This window comes from Ziziphus jujuba, chromosome 2, assembly GCF_031755915.1.
Source record: "Ziziphus jujuba cultivar Dongzao chromosome 2, ASM3175591v1".
Classification (NCBI taxonomy): domain Eukaryota; kingdom Viridiplantae; phylum Streptophyta; class Magnoliopsida; order Rosales; family Rhamnaceae; genus Ziziphus; species Ziziphus jujuba.
Genome location: NC_083380.1, coordinates 3,759,943 through 3,779,580, shown reverse-complemented (window position 1 = coordinate 3,779,580; position 19,638 = coordinate 3,759,943). Strand labels below are relative to the sequence as shown.

The 19,638-nt window shown below is 35.6% G+C and overlaps 3 protein-coding genes across 5 annotated transcripts; 1 reads left to right on the top strand and 2 right to left on the bottom strand.

Moving 5' to 3' along the window:
* Positions 1-808: 808 nt before the first annotated feature.
* Positions 809-2,955, bottom strand: LOC107417710 (uncharacterized). The gene is made up of 3 exons (XM_048472959.2): positions 2,758-2,955; positions 2,617-2,669; positions 809-1,208 (listed from the first exon to the last, which is right to left on the bottom strand). Exons 1-3 carry the CDS (start codon positions 2,846-2,848, stop codon positions 1,086-1,088), a joined length of 267 nt encoding a protein of 88 aa, XP_048328916.2. The 5' UTR covers positions 2,849-2,955; the 3' UTR covers positions 809-1,085.
* Positions 2,956-4,342: 1,387 nt separating this feature from the next.
* LOC107417702 (putative disease resistance RPP13-like protein 1) lies at positions 4,343-9,555 on the top strand. Of its 3 annotated transcripts, XM_048473949.2 has the most exons (3): positions 4,343-4,674; positions 5,021-8,145; positions 8,298-8,489. In XM_048473949.2, the coding sequence occupies exons 2-3, from the start codon at positions 5,032-5,034 to the stop codon at positions 8,337-8,339; spliced, it is 3,156 nt and encodes a 1,051-aa protein (XP_048329906.2). In that variant the 5' UTR covers positions 4,343-4,674; positions 5,021-5,031; the 3' UTR covers positions 8,340-8,489. The 3 variants fall into 3 exon arrangements, with proteins under 3 accessions (XP_048329906.2, XP_048329904.2, XP_048329905.2); XM_048473947.2 differs by having other exon boundaries at positions 4,344-4,674; positions 5,021-9,555; XM_048473948.2 differs by having other exon boundaries at positions 4,344-4,674; positions 4,994-9,555.
* Positions 9,556-16,351: 6,796 nt separating this feature from the next.
* LOC107417711 (uncharacterized) lies at positions 16,352-18,702 on the bottom strand (the record flags this gene model as incomplete). Its single annotated transcript, XM_025073810.3, has 3 exons — positions 16,352-17,016; positions 18,429-18,485; positions 18,583-18,702. Coding segments are annotated over 3 exons (327 nt in total), but the record flags the coding sequence as incomplete, so codon positions are not given.
* Positions 18,703-19,638: the final 936 nt, after the last annotated feature.

Below are 19,638 nucleotides of genomic sequence, written 5' to 3'. Positions count from 1 at the left end.
TTGTTTCAAAATCAAAATCAAAGAATAGGCTTTAATTCTCTGCTCTGCTACTAAATTCCAGACACGTCTGAGTCCACCAAGCCAATGTACTCTCTACACCACAAAGCACCCCAGATTAGACCACTTCTCTCAGACCCTTTTGTAATTTTCCAACCAAAACCAAAGTGAAAGAGAATTTTCCATCTAACACCCCAGCAGACCTCAGAGCAGACAGGTTTAACGTCAAACCCAATTCATCTCTTTGAGCGAAAATAAATTTCTTACTTTTCCCCTGCAGTTTACCTCTTTGAGCAAAAATAAATAAATAAATAAAAACACTGGTTTCTTTTAATAAATAATGAAAAAAAAAAAAACAAGAAGGTTGAAACGTGGCATGACAGATCATGGTATGGACCAACATGAGCAGACGACGCTGAAATCAGAGCTTGAGTTGCCAGCGTTCGTCAGTTGTCACGTGCCAGAATTTAGGTGTCTGCCTATTCTATGACGTAAGGAAAACGTGACTATAGGCAGGTGGGCCTAGACCATCTAATTAGATGACTCAGATCCACCTCAACCTGTCTCATACGTCTGCGTCAAGTGAATATGTGTAAGGACTAGGCACTCCCATGGTAAGCCACATGCCCTCTCGATCTTTATCGTCCATGTCCATGGTGAGCTTCTAAGTTTGAAGAGAATGCAGCAAAGCTTTGAACATTGACTTTTGAGACAGTTAGATTACCCATGTATACAGTTTTTGAGTTTGATGTTTCTTTTTCTTTTTCATTTTTATCCTTTTTCCATAAATTTGGATTAAACAATGTGATACTTGTGCATGAAATTAATTTCTGTCATAATAAAAGATTGAATATTACAGAACTTCAAAATTAGAAAATTACAGGACCTTCTGGTCTTGTATTCTACAAGCTACAAAAATGGCACAAAACCTAAACAAGAAAATGGATCCGAACCCACCATTCTATCTCACCAAAAACATTTCTCTTTGAGTAAAGAAACAAGTGTAATAAATAACAAGATCACTCAGAATACATATTTTCAACCTTTCTCTAAAATAAAATCCAAAACTCCAGGAGCTTGTTATCTAACTATTTCTTTGCACCACTATCAGATTCTGGAAGAGGTTTAACAATGCTTAGTTGACCACCTTCCTTGTTTGCAGCAGTAGCTGCCTTCACCTCATTGCAGTAGTTTATGAACTTGGTTACTTCCTGATTACATCAAACCAAAAGATAAAAGAGCTGCTCCATATGCTAATTAACATGCAAGGGGAGTTAAAGGTACTCTGTCAAGACAGAGAAGCCATTCTTGGATGGAAAAAAGCAAAATGCAGGCAATAACTTTAAGCAAGTAACATCTCACCTATTAGTCACTCAAATTTTATATAGCACTTTAATTTGTCTTTTCACTTTTCTATAAATGGCAAATTAATAAGAAAAAGAAATCAAAGGTGCTCTGTCAACACATAAATGCCATTTTTGCATGGAAAAACCATAATGCAGGCTATAGCTTTAGCAAGTAAATGTAACATCTTAATTCACCAAAAAAAGTAAATGTATCATCTTAACTATTAGTTACTAAAAAGTGAACATTCTTTATATGGCACTTTAACTGGTGTTTTCACTTGATTCATGTTTGAAAATACAAAAGACTGAAGAGAGCCTCATCCATTTGGTGGATCATATAAAACCTTTAATGAAACTTAAAGGATGAGTCCTCAAAAGTTTTTTGTCTTGGAAGTTAGGAAAGATCTTAAACAGCTATTTTGACACAATAAAGGGCAAACGATGACCTAGGAAGCAAACTCTTTTTGTTGCTATATCATGGATGATCACGGTCATTATATTTTCAACATCATGATTCAATTTTATGTAAACAATGAATATACACAAGGCTTCCTACTTTCTTGGTTTTCTAAAATTGACTCTTCACTCTATTTACTGTGGATCAGATCTACCCTCGCATTCACTTTGGTAATGAATGCCTACCTGTTCTTATACCAACAGACTAAATATAGTACCAAACCAGATGATTCCTCAAAACATCTTAAATACCCATTAATTCTCAATCGTGCATATAAAGATTAAATAACAGATGAAAGTGTCAATTAATAAAGAAAATGAGAGTAATTGATGAAGGAGTTGTATTTTGCAACCGATATAGAAAATCGTACCAACTCCTTCAAGCCACAAAATGAATAACTATAATTTTCATGTGAGAAAGCAGGAAAGGCATAGAATTCTATGCTCAAAGTACCAATATCATTTCACCGCTATATCTTTCCAAAGCCCCCAACTTCATGTGCTAACGTACCACTCAAGTAAGCACAAAAAAATGCTTTAAACTTTCGCCCTAAAAATCATTACTTTTTCCTGATTACTAAAACACATACAAAGAGCCAGCTTTAACACCTAAGACCTGCTTCCCCAAAATATTGAATTCGAATTAGGATTTGAAAAGACTTAGAAACTCTCAATTCAACAACTTTAGATGTAATTAGTAATGTTTAAATGCATCAGAAGGAAATTCTACAATTCTTCATGCAATTAAGATAAATTTAACAGAATAAACATATTTAAAAGGAACAAAAAACAAAGCGTAGGATAAGAAGGAACATACACGATCTGTATCCATGTCCTTTGTGACCTTCGAAGGCTTCACGAATCTCTTCCCTGCCAAAAAACAATGAAAAAATTGCAACTTTCAATTTTAATGTTCAGAGTGGAGAGAGAAAGAGAGAGAGGGCAAAAAAGGTAGTACCTTTGCGGGTTACAGAGGCTTTTCCATGGCGGTTGGGAGGAATAGCTTTCTTCTTCTGTTGGCCCTTGAATAGGTTACTCTTCTGCGTCATTTTTCACTGCCTATCCGCGTCTGATTATTCTCTAGGGTTTTTCAGTTGGGAGTTTCTCTCTCTGCATTCCACAGGGGCTTTAGGGTTTGATTGGAAGCTTCGATTTCAAAGCGATTTTGAGCCCTAGAATTTCAGCCCATAAAGGTTAAAACGACCAGAGAAGGAGCGTTACAACCCACAGGCCCAACTCCCAAATTGTTATCTGTTTTTTTTATTTAGTTATTTTTAATTTTAAATAATACACTTTTTTCTTCGATTATTATTTATTATTTTAACACATATCTGAGTTTTGCAACGTCTCGAATTGAGCTTTAACTGCAGGATTGCTCTCTAAATTATGACATTCTGTTCAGTAATTTCTTTTTAATAATCGGAATTGAACGGAATTAATCACATAATATAAAATATATTTCAAACACATATAATTGGAAACAAAATTGATAAAGAAAAAATTTACAATGAAATTCTTTATTTTTGTATTAATTTTATGTCAAAATGAAATAATTTCTAATTCAAACAAAGATTGCCAATTAGGCTGGTTACATGTCACCATTGACCAATGTGTCATTGCTCATAATCATAATAAAATATTATAATAAAACTTTTTTATAGTCATATTATTGAGATTAAACTAATTTTATAATTATAAAAGAATTATAGCATAGTTGAATTTTAGTTAAAAATATTTTGACTTAAATAAAAAGTTTTTCTAGTGAGTTATTACATATTGATAGATATTATAACAACACAAAATAAATTAATGTTACAAATAATTTTACATAAATATTTTGTTATATTGAACTTTGGATGCAAGGTATTATAGATTTTTTGTAATATATAAATAATTATTATTACATGAAGACAAAGCTCATTAATATAGGATTTAAAAAATAATAATTTATTACAATATAAAATTTATTTTTATTTATAACTGATTTAATTTATAATTAATTTTTTTTTAATTAGATAAAGATTATTAAAATATAGAATATTATTATAAAAAAATTTTAGTGTATCGTTATTTCCTAAAAAGTTCTTAAAAAAATTGCAAAGGCTTTCCATTACTTAATCCAAGGGCCAAAAGTAAGTGAATGGATACTAAAATTTGATGGTATATAAGGTGTATCAAAATCTTCTCTTTCTCTTTTTTTTTTTTTTTTTTTTTTTTTTTTTTTTTTTTCCTTTTATTTGATAACTCATTGACAAAAAAACTTATCCGAACAAAGAGAAAGAAGTGAAATAAAATACCAGAACACTAGAGTATATATCATGTGAATTTTTTAACAAAACATGCTTCAATATGACACTTCATTTGGTGTTTCCATTTGATTGGATTGCTTCAATATGACATTTCAGAACAGCACCTTTTCTCATATATATATATATATATATATATATATTTATATGGATTTTATTTTTTTAATTTTTATTTATTTTTTGTAAATCACCTTTTCTCATTTTCGTAAGCTCTTTATAAGGTCATCCGATCTTTTAACAGATAAAAATACAAACGAACGATTGATCCAAAAAGAAAAGTCTATTACCAAAAAAATGATTGATAAAAGTCAAATCCTTTGGCTAGCTTGAAGAGAGAGGGGGAAACAAAAAGAAAAAAAAAAAAAAATTTATTTTAATGGCTTTGTGCGTCATCTTTCTCTGGTCTCCATGGGCTCCAAGTTTTTTAGTATTTGAGCACTTCAAAATTCGATTACAGCCATCTCTTTGGATTTTACAAGTGATTGAGCTCAAACCCACAAAGCACTAACCACTCCCTGTGTATGTCAAGCTGCATCTCTGCAAAAATCCAATCGAAGGAGAATTAACAGGTACCATTTATCTGTTTTAATTTCTTTGCTGAAAATGACAAAAACTATGATTTAAAATCACCCAGAAAGAAAAAAATTCGGACTTTTTTTTTTTGTTTTCTCATTTTATTAAGACTTGTGCCACCAGTTTTTGTGCATTTTTAAATAATACAAAGAGAGAAACTTGCAAATTAAATATATAGTTCTTTGACTAGTTTTGAGGAGGCTTAACAAATAATACAAAGGGATTTTCTTGAGTACAATCAAGGAGGAATAGATAGATGGTAGGTAGACATGTTGTGTCAAGCTTAACCAGACAATAATTATGAAACTTTGATAGATTACTTCTTTGGGTGTTCTGATCCAGCTCAAGGAACAATGGCAGTGGGAGAGATTTTTCTGGCAGCTTTCCTTCAGATTCTGTTTGAAAGGTTGATGTCTAGTGAGTTGCTGAACTTTGCAAGGCGTGAGGGCGTTCAAGAAAAGCTGAAGAAGTGGAGAACAATGCTCTCGACCATTCAAGCGGTGCTATGTGATGCGGAGGAGAAGCAACTGACAAGCAAGGCAGTGAATCTCTGGCTGGATGATCTCAGAGATTTGGCTTATGATGTGGAAGATATATTGGACAAGTTTTCCACCGAACTGTTGCGGCGCAAGATAGAGAAATTACATCAAGCTAGCACCAGTAAGGCATGGTGTCTGATCCCTCCTTGCTGTACTTGCTCAAGCTCAAGTGGATTTGGATGGTTCATGTATAATCTTGATTCAGAAATTAATGAAATCACTGAGAGGCTGCAAGATATATCTCGTAGGAAAAATGAACTTGGTTTGAATGATATTGGGAGATCTGTGATCGAATGGAAAAGGCCGCCAAGCTCAAGTTTGCCTGATGGTCCTGTCATCGGAAGAGATGAAGATAAGAAGAAAATGATTGAATTATTGATAAGAGATGAGCAAAGTCTTGTCAATTTTGATGTGGCTTCCATAGTTGGGATGCCTGGAGTAGGAAAGACAACACTTGCTGGGTTGGTGTTCAATGATGATGCGATGAAACATTTTGATATCAAAGTGTGGGTTTCTGTGTCGGATGACTTCAATTGTGTAAGGTTAACGAAGGCAATTCTTAAATCAATCACATTGAAAAATGAGAATTTTGATGAGTTTAGTGAATTTCAGGATCTTTTGAGTGAAGTATTGGCAGGTAAGAAGTTTTTGATTGTTTTGGACGATGTTTGGAATACAAATTACGGTCTTTGGGCGACTTTGCAATCCCCCTTTAGAGCTGCAGCACCAGGAAGTAAGATAATTGTGACAACAAGAGATATAAATGTTGCAAAGTTAATGGGAGCAGTTGAATGCTATAATTTGGAATGTGTGTCAGATGATGATTGTTGGAAAGTTTTTGTGCAACATGCATTCTTGAATAGAAATATTAGTGAACCACCAAATTTGAGACTGCTAAGGGAGAAAATTGTTTCAAAATGCAATGGCTTGCCTTTGGCAGCAGGGACTTTGGGTGGCCTTCTCCGTTGCAAAGAAATAGATGAGTGGGAAGACATATTGAACTGCAAATTATGGACCCAATTAGATCAGAGCAACATTCTCCCATTGTTAAGATTGAGCTACCACTACCTCCCTTCACATTTGAAAAGGTGCTTTGCCTACTGCTCAATACTACCAAAGGACTATGAATTTGAGGAGAAACAGTTGATTCTCTTATGGATGGCAGAAGGGTTAATTCAGCAACTGGAAGGGAGTAAACAAATGGAAGACTTGGGTAGCGAGTACTTCAATGAACTATTGTCTAGGTCATTCTTTCAGAAATCAAGAAAGGACAAAACGAAGTATGTGATGCATGACCTCATGAATGATTTGGCACAGTGGGTTGCAGGAGAAATAGGATTCGGGTTGGAAGATAAGTTGGACAGTAACAATGGATGCTGGATTTTCCCAAAAGCTCGACATTCATCTTATATTAGTGCCAAGTTTGATGGAATCCAAAGACTCGGGGCCTTCTCCAAAGTTAAGTATTTGCGGACTTTCCTACCACTTACAGAACCACATGGTGAGGAGAAATACATAACTAGCAGTTTTACTCTTGATATATTGCCGAAGTTCCAGTATCTACGGGTGCTTTCTCTTAATAGCTACAACATAAGCAAGCTACCAGATTCAATTGGTGAACTAAAGCATCTTCGATATCTTGACCTTTCTTATACAAATATATCAAGTTTGCCACAATCAATAATTACTCTTTACAACTTACAGACATTGTTATTAGAATGTTGCTACGATCTAAATGAATTGCCTACTGGTATGGAGAATCTAACCAACCTGCGGCATCTCAATAGTTCAAATCTATGGTCTTTAAAAGCGATGCCACGACATCTAGGCAAATTGACTAATCTCCAAACCTTATCTTACTTTGTTGTGGGAAAAGATAGTGGCACATCAGGAGTTGGAGAGTTAGGACCCCTATTACATCTTCGTGGGATGTTACACATCTCAGGACTAGAGAATGTGACTGGAGCTGAGGATGCAGCAATGGCCAACTTGGTTGTCAAGAATGGCATTGATGTATTGTTAATGCAATGGAATGACAGAGAACTAGTGGATACAGATGTTTTTGAGATGCTACAGCCTTCAAGTAAGCTCAAGGAGCTTACAGTCATGGGCTATGGCGGTCAGAAATTTCCATCATGGATAGCAAATCCTTCATTTTCTAATATGGTTGTTATGAGGTTAGAACGTTGCACTGGCTGCACATTATTGCCCCCACTTGGACTGTTGATCTCACTCAAGAAACTTATAATAAGGAGAATGCCGAAGATCGAGAGCATTGGTAGTGAGTTTTATGGGGAGGGCTGTTTGAGGCGTTTTCCATCACTGGAGACTCTTTCATTTGAAGATATGGAAAATTGGAAGGATTGGTTTCCTGTTGGCACTGGTATTGGAATTGAAGTGTTTCCAAAACTGAAAGAGCTTTTCTTAAGAAGATGTCCCAAGTTGGAGGGAAAATTACCTGACAACCTTCCATCATTAGCAAAACTTGTGATTGGAAAATGTGATCAGTTGGTAGTGTCAATTCCTAGCCATCAAATGCTTAACGAATTAAACATCGACAAATGCAAAGAGTTGGTGCGAGAAAGCAACGTGGAACTTAAGTCACTAAGGTCCATCTGTCTCAATGACATTTCGAACTTTAGGCATCCAACTGAGGGATTCATGCAAGGATTGATAAGGGTAGAAGATTTGAAGGTTGTTAGTTGTAGGGAGATGGCTTCTTGGCAGGATGAGTTACAACAGCTGATTTCTCTTCGTTGTTTAGAAATAGAAGACAGTTTTGAGCATTTTACATCAATAGGAGAAGAAACAGGCCAGGTACAATCATGGATACCTTCCAAAGTTGAATCAATGAAATTAGAGAACTGTCACAATCTTTTGAAGATACTAGAAGGATTGCATCTAACGTTTCTTCAAGAGCTATACATTGTAAGCTGCCCAAGTTTCATCTCTTTTGCAGAGGCTGGTTTGCCAGCTTCTCTAAGAGTTATTTTTATTGGATGGTGCAATTCTTTCTCGTTTTTAGCAAGAAGCCAGGTACCTCCAGCTTTGAAAAGGCTAACTATATGTTTTTGCCATAGTTTGCAAACCTTGATACAAGAGGAGGACATCAACAGCACTAGCGCATCTTTTCTTGAGACTTTGATTATGAAAGGTTGTCCATCTCTCATGTCAATATCAACAAGAGGAAACTTACCAGCACGGCTGAAACACCTTCAGATTCGGAGTTGTGATGCTCTCAAGTATTTATCTTCTGACAAGTTGCCGACCACACTTGAACACCTTGAGATCAAGGAATGTGGTCGGCTTACACACTTATCATCCAATGATGAACTACCTCAGATGCTTAAACACCTTCAGATATCTGACTGTGGAAACCTGGAGTCAATTGCTGATAGGTTTCAAGACAACACTTGTCTGGAATCTATTAAGATCATCGATTGCCCAAAGCTTGAGTCCTTACCTGAGGGCCTCCACCTCCTTACCAATCTTAGCAAGTTACATATTAGTTGGTGTGATAGTCTGGTTTCGTTCCCAGAAGGAGGGTTGCCCACTTCCAGCCTGAGATATGTTTCAGTCACGTTCTGTGGTAAACTGAAGGCCTTTCCCACAGGCATGAACGGCCTCAGCTCCCTCAATGAACTGAGAATTTCCTCCTGTGAAGGATGCGCATCCCTCTTGGAAGATGGTTTTCCACCAAGCATAGCATCACTTTTTATCTGGAATTTCAAGGTCACTAAACCCTTTTTCAAGTGGGGGTTGCAGAGACTTACATCTCTCAGAGAGTTGGTAATCCGTGGTAAAGCTTCAGACATGGTGTGCTTTCCACCTGAAGAACAGAAGGGGGTCATGTTGCTGCCAAAATCTCTCATCGACCTCAAGATTTTCGGTTTTCCAAATCTGGAGTATCTGTCGACTGAGGGATTTCGGTGCCTCACCTCTCTTGAATATCTTACAATCGGTTCCTGTGGAAAGCTAAAATCTTTTCCCAAGGAGGGGTCTACCTCTTTCACTTTTGAAACTTCAAATCTCTGACTGCCCTCTAATAGAGGAGCAATGCAGAAGCAGTAAAGGAAGACTCTGGCCCTTGATAGCCCATATTCCTTACATTGAGATTGAAGATACAAAATTCAAAAAGTAGGAAGAAAAATTAGAGAGACTGCACTTATACTGTATAAAATGTGTAATAATTCTGATGAAGCAGATCATTGTCCAAAGCATAGTCTTTTTCATTGTTTTCTATGCTTGTTTTCTATGCTTCTATGCTTCTATGCTTGTAGATGTACAGGCTTTGTCATTTGAGTGAAAATTTCCAGCAAAAGTAATTTTCTTTTCCTATTCCAATTCCCTTACACTACAAGGCAGCAGAAGAAGCATCATTATCATTTCTCAATCAACACTGGTCTACAAATAACATATTAATCAGTATTTACTCGAAGCCATTCTGTCTTCAGTGTATGCTGTCATATTGTGCAAATTTTAACATTGTTAGAGTTGCGTGAGATTTGGTTCCGTCAGTTTATGATAATGCTACAGAGGCTTGCTTATTGTATTGAAATTCTTTAAGCAATAATGTGTCCTGGTACCTTTACAATGAATTTACAAACACAGCTCTGTTTTATTAAAGCAACATATATAACTTTTTATACAATCCCATATCTGATATATAATATAATCCTTATATATATATATATATACACATTCAAATACACACCATTTTCCATATGCTATATCCTCTAATCCACCGGGCAACCTATCCACAGTGTACAAACAAAATTATTATAAAGAAATAAAAGTTGAAATTATAATACAAATTGGAATCTTGGATAATTCATACAAACTTTAATATGAATATTTAAAAAATATATATATACAAAATTTAAATGGGAGATAGTAATAAAATGTGAGGAGTCTTTGACTCTGTAATTGGAGTTTGAAGAAATGCTACTTCTGTAAATGCTGTTATGAAACTTAGTCATTGGCAAATAGATATTATAAAATATAGAGATTTCTAACCTTTATTTCCTCATGTACACTGACGACTAGAAACAATGTTAATCTGCTAGCAAGGGAAGCATATTCCTATTTATACATGCTAAATGCGGTTTCCACAGTCCACACATATAACAGTAACTTAAGAGTATTCTCTCTATTTTGATTCTTTTAAAAATAATTTAAAAAAAAAGAAAAAGAAAAAGAAAAACATCACCTAGAAGGCTAGAACAGAATTTTGTTGTTGCCTGTTGGCATATGCTTAAGTAAGAAGGGGAAAGGATGAGTACAGCGAAATTTCATAACACTGTGTCCCTCAAAAATATAAACAGTGTATGCTTGTGTGAAGTAGCAGCTCTGTGATATTGAAATTCTCGTACTAAAAAAATGGCAACGTGGTTACTTGGACATGCCAGCACAGTGCTACAAGTCAACTCCTTCTCAATGCATTAAAAATATAACAAAGACAGCAACTTGTTCGGCAACAAGTAAAAAGAAATGGAAAATCCCGAGTATGCCAACGACCTTCCAGATAGATGGTATGCAGGTTGGTATCAAGCTTAATCGGAAGACGAGTACAGTGTGGAACTGCCTGCACTTAGACGTATGCTAGCAATCACCCTCATACAAGTGTGGAGATTCCTTCAAAGCACCGATTTAGAGTCAACCAGAGAGTTTTTCAAATTTCACCGAGTTTTAAAAATTCTCTTCTCTGGGTGCTTTGGTTCTGCACAGGAAACAATGGCAATGGCAGAGATCTTCCTGGCGGCGTGCTTAAAGGTGCTGTTTGACAAGTTGATGTCTAGGGAGCTGCACAACTTTGTTCGTGGTGAGGGCGTTGGTGGAAAGCTTAAGAAATGGAGCGCAACACTTTCAATGATTCAAGCAGTGCTACATGACGCAGAGGAGAAGCAACTGACAAGTAAAGGTGGTGAAACTTTGGCTGGATGACCTCAGAGACTAGGGTTATGGCATAGAAGATGTACTGGACAAGTTTTTCACTGAACTCTTGTGACGTAAAATAAAAAATTTACATCGAGCAAGCACAAGTAAGATATGGAGATTAATCCCTACTTGTTGTACTAGTTTGAGTGCATTTGGATTATTCATGTTTAGAATGAATTCTGAAATTAATGAAATCACCGGCCACTTACTAGATATATCTGAGAGGAAAAATAAGCTTGGTTTGAATGTACTGGGAGATTATTGATTGAATGGAAAAGACCACCAAGCTCAAGTTTGCCTGATGGTCCAGTAATTGGCAGAGATCAACAAAATGTTGTCAATTTTGATGTGGTTGGCATGGTTGGGGTACCTGGAGTTGGAAAGACATCACTTGCTGGGTTGGTGTGCAATGATGATGCCATGAAACATTTTGACATAAAAGTTTGGGTTTGTGTTTCCAATGACTTTTGGTTATGTGAGGTTAATGAAGGCAATTCTTAAATCAATCAAATCGGAAAGTGACATTACTGAGGAGTTTAGTATGCTTCAAAAATATATAAGTTATTAGTAGATAATAAGTTTTTGATCATTTTAAATGATGTCTGGAATACCAAGAATGATCTCCATCATGATCTCTAGGTAACTTGCAGTCCCACTTCAGAGGTGGAGCTCCAAGAAGTAAGATAATTGTGACAACAAGGGAAGTATATGTTGCAAAGGTGATGGGACCAGCTCAAAATTATACTCTGGAGTGTGTATTAAGATGATTGTTGGAAAGTATTTGTGCAGCATGCATTCTTCACAAGAAGTACTACTGAAATGCCAAATTTGGCATTGCTAAAGGAAAAAATTATTGCAAAATGCAATGGCTTGCCTTTGGCAGCACGTACTCTTGGTGTCCTTCTTCATTGCAAAGAAATATATAAATGGGAATATATATTGAATGACAAATTATGGACCTTATCAGATCATAGTAACATTCTTCCATTGTTAAGATTTGGCCACCACTATCTCCCTTCACATTTGAAAATGTGTTTTGCCTACTGCTTAGTACTACCACAAGACTGCAAATTTGAGGAAAAACAATCAATTCTCTTATGGGTGGAAGAACGATTGATTCAGCAACCAGAAGGGAGTAGACAAACGGAAGATATAGGCCGTTAATACTTCCATGAGCTATTTTCAAGGTCATTCCTTATGAAATCAAAAAGGGATGAATCAAAGTATGTGATACATGACCTCTTCAAAGTTTTGGCTCGGTCATTTGCTAGAGAAATTGGTTTTAGGTTGGAAGGTAAGGCGGATGGTGACAAGCAATGCAGAAATTTGAAAAAGGCCCATCACTCATCTTACATGAGTGCCAAGTTTGATGGCATTCCAAGACTTGAGGCCTTCTCCAATGCCAAGTGTATGTGAACTTTCCTACCACTTTTACAATCATATTCAATTTATGATGAGAAGAATTACTCGAGTAATAATGCTCTTGAGATATTACCAAAATAAAAATATCTAAGGGTGATTTCTTTAAAGTGGTACAGCATATGTAAGATACTTGATTCAATTGGTGAACTGGAGCTTCTACGATACCTTGACCTTTATTACACAAATATCTCAAGTTTGCCTAAATCGAAATGTAGTCTTTACAATTTGCAAACCTTGTTGTTAGAAAGAGGTCATAATCTAAATGAAATGCCCACCGGTATGAAGAATCTAACTAATCTGTGTCATCTCAACAATTCGAACCAAATATCTCTGAAAGGAATGGCTCTAGATCTTGGAAAATTCACCAACCTTCGAATGTTACCTTACTTCATTGTGGACAAAGACAGTGGCTCATCAGGAGTAGGAGAGTTAGGACCTCTATCCCATCTGCATAGAGTAATAAGCATTTCAAGACTAGAGAATGTGAATTGAGCTAAGGACGCAGAAATGGCTAAATTATCTGACAAGGAAGGCATTGAGGTACTGCAAATGAAATGGAACAGCGGAGAAATAGCTGATGAAAACATCCTGGAAATGCTAGAACCTTCTAGGATGCCGAAGGAGCTTATTGTCAGGAAATACGGTGGTGCAAAATTTCCAACTTGGACTGGAAATCCTTTGTTCTCTAATATGGTGATGATGATGTTTGTATATTGTAGTGGATCCAGATTGTTGCCCCCGCTTGAATGATTAGTGTCACTAAAAAAACTGATTATAATAAGAATGTCTGGGGTTGAAACTTTAGGAAGTGAACTTTATGGGAAGGGTTGCCTGAGGCCTTTTCCATCAGTGGAAATCCTTTCCTTTGAGAATATGGAAAATTGGGAACATTGATTTCCACGCGAAACTAAGAATGGGATTGAAGCTGGGTTCCCTCAACTGAAAGAGCTTGTTGCAAGAAGATGGCCCATATGGTAGGAAAGTTACATGAACCTTCCTTCATTGGCAAAACTTGTGGCTGATGATTGTGTTAAGCTGGTAGTTTCAATTCCAAGGAGTCAAATGCTCTGCGAATTAGACATCAAGAATTGCAAAGAGGTGGTGTGTGAAAATGGAGAGGACATCAAGTTGCTAAGGTCCATTTATATTTCTCATGTTGCAAAGTTTAGGTGCCCAACAGAGAGCATCATGCACGGATTTACAAGACTAGAAGATTTGAAGGTTTCTTGTTGCAAGGAGATAACCTCATTTGGGGGAATGGATTACGCCAGATGACTTCTCTTCATCATTTAAAAATTCACCATGAGCAGAATTTAGGCAGAGGGCTCTTTTGAGAAGAAACAAGACTGGTAGAACTGTGGTTACCAACCACACTCGAGACTCTGGAACTAAACGTTGGTGAAAAGTCTTCAAATGTAACGCAAGGGTTGCACCTAACATTTCTTAAAGAGCTACACTTAAACAACTGCCGTTTTTTTGGTTTTCCAAAATCTGGTTTTCCACCTTCTCTTCGAGTTTTGAAAATTGTAAGTTGCTATAGATTTCAAGAGGCAGAGTGCAGCAGCAACAATTGCACACCTATTTGTCTCAAGTCATTACATATATGCCAATGTCGTTTTGGATCCATATTATCAGCCAGTGGCAGCTTACCAATGTTTAAACACCTTTATATCTCAAATTGTGATGATCTCAAGTATTTATCAGCGGGCAATTTACTGTTACCAGACACACATACGTACCTTGAGATTGATTCATGCAAGTCTTTGCTACAATTATCATCATCAAAATGTGAGCTACCTGAGTCGCTTGAACACCTTCAGATTAGGCATTGCAATTGGCTTGACATCAGAGACCAAACTTCCCAAAGCGCTTAAACATCTTGAGATAAGATACTGTCCAATGCTTAAGTCCATAACAGATAGGTTCGCTGCCAACACTTGTATTCAATATACTAGTGGATTCTTGTATTCATAATCCATGTGTTGAGCTCCACTAGTAACCAAATGAATCTTATTTGTTTTGTTTCTCCTGGAACACATTTTTGCTCTCTGCTTTCACAACTCGAGCAACATGACTTCTCACTTTCTTTAACTAATTTCTATATTATAGTTTGTATCTAATAATTTCATTTTATCCTCTACGGACCTCGGTCATTTGGCACTTGAAAATACATCAAATGTTTGTTATTGTGTTTTCAAAGTTTCACTTTTGTATCTGTACTAAAAATAATTTAAAGTTTGTAAACCAAGCAAAATGATGGAATACTTTGTATAGTGCATATTTTCATGTAACTATAAATAATGGGTGATTCAAGAAATGATGCCATGTTGTAAGAGAATCTGTCTGGGCATACACATAGCTATACATCTTCAAGAGAAGACCAATAAATGAGTCCAGGGCCCATTTGGGAAACAGGGCAAAGCCCCATTAGTTGAAGCAACCCTCCATGTTATTCATCTGCACCTCCTCAAAAGCTAGAAATCTTTTGTAACTCTCCCAATTTAACATGTCCAGAAAAGAAATATCGGATTTTTTTGCCTTTTCAGATGCATATGATGGCTACTATGACGTCTTAACTAAATAGTATATACACATTTATTGTACCAAAAATATTTTGTCTTCTGTAACTCTTTCCACTCTTCATAGATTGAGCATTTGTTACTGTGAAGGATTCACATCCCTCTTGGAAGAGGGTTTTCCACCAATCCTAGCATCACTTTTTATACAGGTTCTCAAGGTTAGTAAGTCACTTTTCAAGTGGGGATTGCAGAGACCAACCTCTCTTAAAAGAGTTTATAATCAGTGGTAAAGCTCCAGATATGGTGTCCTTTCTGCCTGAAGAACAGAAGGAGATGATGTTACTACCAAAATCTCTTTTCGACCTCAAGATTTTCGGTTTGCCAAATCTGGGCTATCTATCAAGTGATTGATTTTAGTGCCTCACCTCTCTTGAATATCTTACAATCAGTTCCAGTGAAAAGTTAAAATCTTTTCCCAAGGAGGGTCTACCTCTTTCACCTTTTAAACTTCAAATCTCTGGCAGCTCTCTACTAGAAAAACGATACAGGAGCAGTAAAGGAAGACTCCGGCCCTTGATAGAGCCCATATTCTTTCCAATGAGATTGAAGATACAAAATTCAAAAAGGAACAAAAATTGAAGAAACATTCATATGCTAAACAAAGAAGTTGACGACTCGTGCCTCTCATCATCGTACTCAAGGTACTTCACATTTGAAAGAAAATGTATGTACTTTTGCCATAAAAAAAGTGTAATAGTTCTGATGAAGCATGCCATTCTCCGAAGTTTCTGTTTGAAGAAACTCCAGAATGGTCCTTTACCCCCTTTTTTTTTTTTTTTTGTTTGTTTGTTTGTTTGCTTTCTTACTTTTCATTGTTTTCTACGCTTGAAGACGTATAGTCTTTGGAACGGTATATCTTAGAAAACTCTTATGTTGCTTCAAATCCTCGATCTGAGTGAAAATTTCCAGCTGAAGGTAATTTTCCTTTTTGCTTGTTCGATTACACTTAAAAAGGCACAAGAAGAAGCGTTATTATCGTTAGGAACACTAGTCTAAAAATAACATATTAATCAGTATTCACTCGAAGCCTTTTTGTCTTTAGTGTAAGCTGCCACTTAATGCAACTTAACATTGTGAGAATATAAGGCCAACACAAGTTGTGTGAGATCTGTTCCATCGTTTATAATAATGCAACAGAGGCCTTTTATTGTATCGAATTTCTTTGCAGCAATAATACGTCTTGGTACCCCTTACAATGAATTCACACACGGCTCTGCTTTATCAAAGCAACATGTGTAACTTTTTATACATAATCTATTATCTGATATCTAATAATCTTCTAGTCATATACACACCATTTTCTATAGCTCATGCTCTAATCTAGCAGTCCATAGTGCACATACAAATTATTACGCAAATTGACTAATCTCCTAACATTATCTCAGTTTGCCGTGGGAAAAGTTAATGACTCATCAGGAGTTGGAAATCAGAGCTTGAGTTGCCATTGTTTGTCAGTTGTCATGTGCCAGAATCTCTATTCACGATGTAAGGAAAACGTGACCAGAGGCAGGTGGGCCTAGATCATCTGATTAGATGACTCAGATCCACCTCAACCTCTCTTATAGGTCTGCATCAAGTGAAAATGTACAAGAAGTAGGCACCCCCATGCCAAGCTATATGCACTCTCAATCTTTATCGTCAATTTCCACGATGAGCTTCTAACAGATAAAAAGACCACTCAGAAAATATATTTTCAACTTTTTTTCCATATTCATATCTTCAGAAGCTTGTTATCTAATAATTTCTTTGCACCATTATCAGACTCTGGAGGAGGTTTGACAATGCTTAGTTGACCACCTTCCTTGTTTGCAGCAGCGGCTGCCTTCACCCCATTGCAGTTGTTTATGAACTTGGTCAATTGCTGATTACATCAAATCCACAAAGTAAGGAGCTATACAATAAATGAAAATAAATAAGAATAACGGAATCAAAGGAAGGTGCTCTGTCAAGACAGAAATGCCATTTTTTGATAGTAAAAGCATAATTCAGGCTATAGCTTTAGCAATTAGCATCTTAACTATTAGTCACTCAAATTTTATATAACACTTTCATTGGTGTTTTCATTCTGCAACGAGAAAAAGGAATCAAGGGTGCTCTGTCAAGGCATAAACGCCATTTTTGGATGGAAAAAGCATAGTGCAGGATATAGCTTTAGCAAGTAACATTTCAACTATTAATCACTGAAACATTCTTTATGTGGCACTTAATGCATGTTTAAAAACGAATGCAGACTGAAGAGACTCTCATTCATTTGGGGGATCACATAACACCTTTTGCGAAACTTGCAGGGCGAGTGTCCTTAAAAGGTCAAGTCTTGGAAGTTAGGCATGGTCTTAAGCAATTATCTCTCACAACAAAGGGTAAACCATGAACTAGGAAGCCACCTCCTCCTTGTTATCAGATTATGAATGATCACATTTATTATATATTTAACAGCATAATCTACAATCCGTTAAACTGCTATTATAATGTAACATGAACACCCTCACAGTCTCCTACTTCCAAGGTTTTCTAAAATTGGCTTTCTCGTCCTATGTACTGTACTTTCCACCCAAGCTTTCGGGTCACTTGGCTAACGAATATCCACCCTTCTGATATCATTCGACTAAATAGAGATCCAAACCAGATGATTCCTTAAACATCTCCCATTTATTCTCAGTCAAACAAAGTTTAAAAAGCAGATGAAAGCATCAATTACAAAAGAAGATGAGCAATTGGAGTTGCAATCCATGTTAAAATCCTACCTACCAAATCCTTCAAGCTACACACCAACATTGAAACACTAGAATTTTTGGACACATAGCAGCAAAAGCATCACAGAGACAGGAAAAATTTCATTCCAATAAACTCCACAAAAGTCGAGGAAAAAGCAAGTTAAACTGAAGAAACAACACTACAATATTATTCACCCTCAATATCTCTCCAAAGCTCCCAACTTCATGTGGTAACGTACCACTCAAGTAAGCACACAAAGCTCTAAAATTTTCCTTTAAAAATCATAACTTTTTGCTGGTTTCTAAAACACAATCAAAGAGCCAGCTTTAACACCATAGACTTGCTTCCCAAAAAAAAAAAAAAAAAAAAAAAATTGACATTGAATTAGGATTTGTTAAGTGTTCGAAATTCTCAATTCATCAACTTTACATGTAATTAGAAACGTTTAAAAGCATCAGATGGAAATTTTACCAATCTTCAAGAAATTAAAAATAAAAATTACGGAACAAACACATTTAAAAGAACAAATTGTAAAGGATAGGAGAAGATGGGACATACAGGATCTGTATCCATGTCGTTTGTGACCTTCGAAGGCTTCACGAATCTCTTCCCTGCCTTCCCTTGCCAAAAAACAACGAAAAAATTTTGTAACTTTCAATTTCAATTTTCAAAGGGGGGAGAGAGAGAGAGAGAAAGCAAAAAAAGGAAGTACCTTTTGAGGGGTTACATGGGGTATTCCATGGCGGTTGGGAGGAATAATTTTCTTCTTCTTTTGGCCCTTGAATTGCTTACTCTTCTGCGTTATCTTTTCCACACTCCATTCGCTTCTGATTCATCTCTAGGGTTTTTCAGTTGGGAGTTACTCAGCACTCTATTTTGAATTCAAAGCTATTTTGAGCCCTAAAATGTCAGCCCATAAAATATATTTCAAATAAAACACTTTTATTTATTATCGGTTACTTTATTTATTTTAAATAAAACACTTTTTTTTTCCCCCTTCAATTATTATTATTTTTGAAAACAAGTATTCGAGTTTTGCAATGCCTCAAATTGAGCTATAAAAGCAGGATTATGCTATAAATTATGACATTCTGTTCAATAGTTTATTTTTAACAAACAGAATTGAATGGAATTAATCAATTAATATAATTATATAAAATATATTTCAAATTTTCAATTAAATATCATTGGAAACAAAATTGCTAAAGAAAAATCTAAAATAATTATTTTTTTATTCGAAAAATGATTGCAAATTTTGCTGGTTACATGTATGGTCTTTTTTTTTTTTTTTGAGTTTAAAATATCACCGCTGAAGAGTGTATCATAGTTCAAGGAAATTGACTGGATTTGCCGCTACCCATTCCAAGGGCCAAAAGTAAATAAATAGATACTAAAATTTGATGATATACATGACGTGTCAAGCTCAATCAAATAATCTAATGAGCTTCTTCTCTCTATTTTCTTCTTTTATTTGATAACACATTAAGTGCACGTAGCCACGCAGGTTTATAACATTACTAGAATTGACATAAGACACCCAAAAAAAAAAAAAAAAAAAAGAAAAGAAAAAGGCATGTGAGTTCCATCAAAACGTGCTTAAGAATGACTTTGTGCAGAGTTTTTTTTTCAGTTAAAAGCTTTATTTAAAAGTTAAAAATTATTTTATTAAAAAATAAAAATATAATTTTTTTAAACTGTTTCAGTTTTAAACTTTTTTATTTTTTATTTTTAACTTATATAAAATATAATAAATATTCAATATAATTTT

What these genes read in the sequence shown, in the direction of transcription:
- LOC107417710 (XM_048472959.2), bottom strand. Translation starts at nt 2,848, where the DNA reads ATGACGCAGAAGAGTAACCTATTCAAGGGCCAACAGAAGAAGAAAGCT. An exon ending in AGCCTCTGTAACCCGCAAAG is followed by an intron (nt 2,670 to 2,757) that starts GTACTACCTTTT and finishes GTTTTTTGGCAG; the next exon opens with GGAAGAGATTCGTGAAGCCT. An exon ending in AGGACATGGATACAGATCGT is followed by an intron (nt 1,209 to 2,616) that starts GTATGTTCCTTC and finishes TGATGTAATCAG; the next exon opens with GAAGTAACCAAGTTCATAAA.
- LOC107417702 (XM_048473947.2), top strand. Translation starts at nt 5,032, where the DNA reads ATGGCAGTGGGAGAGATTTTTCTGGCAGCTTTCCTTCAGATTCTGTTT.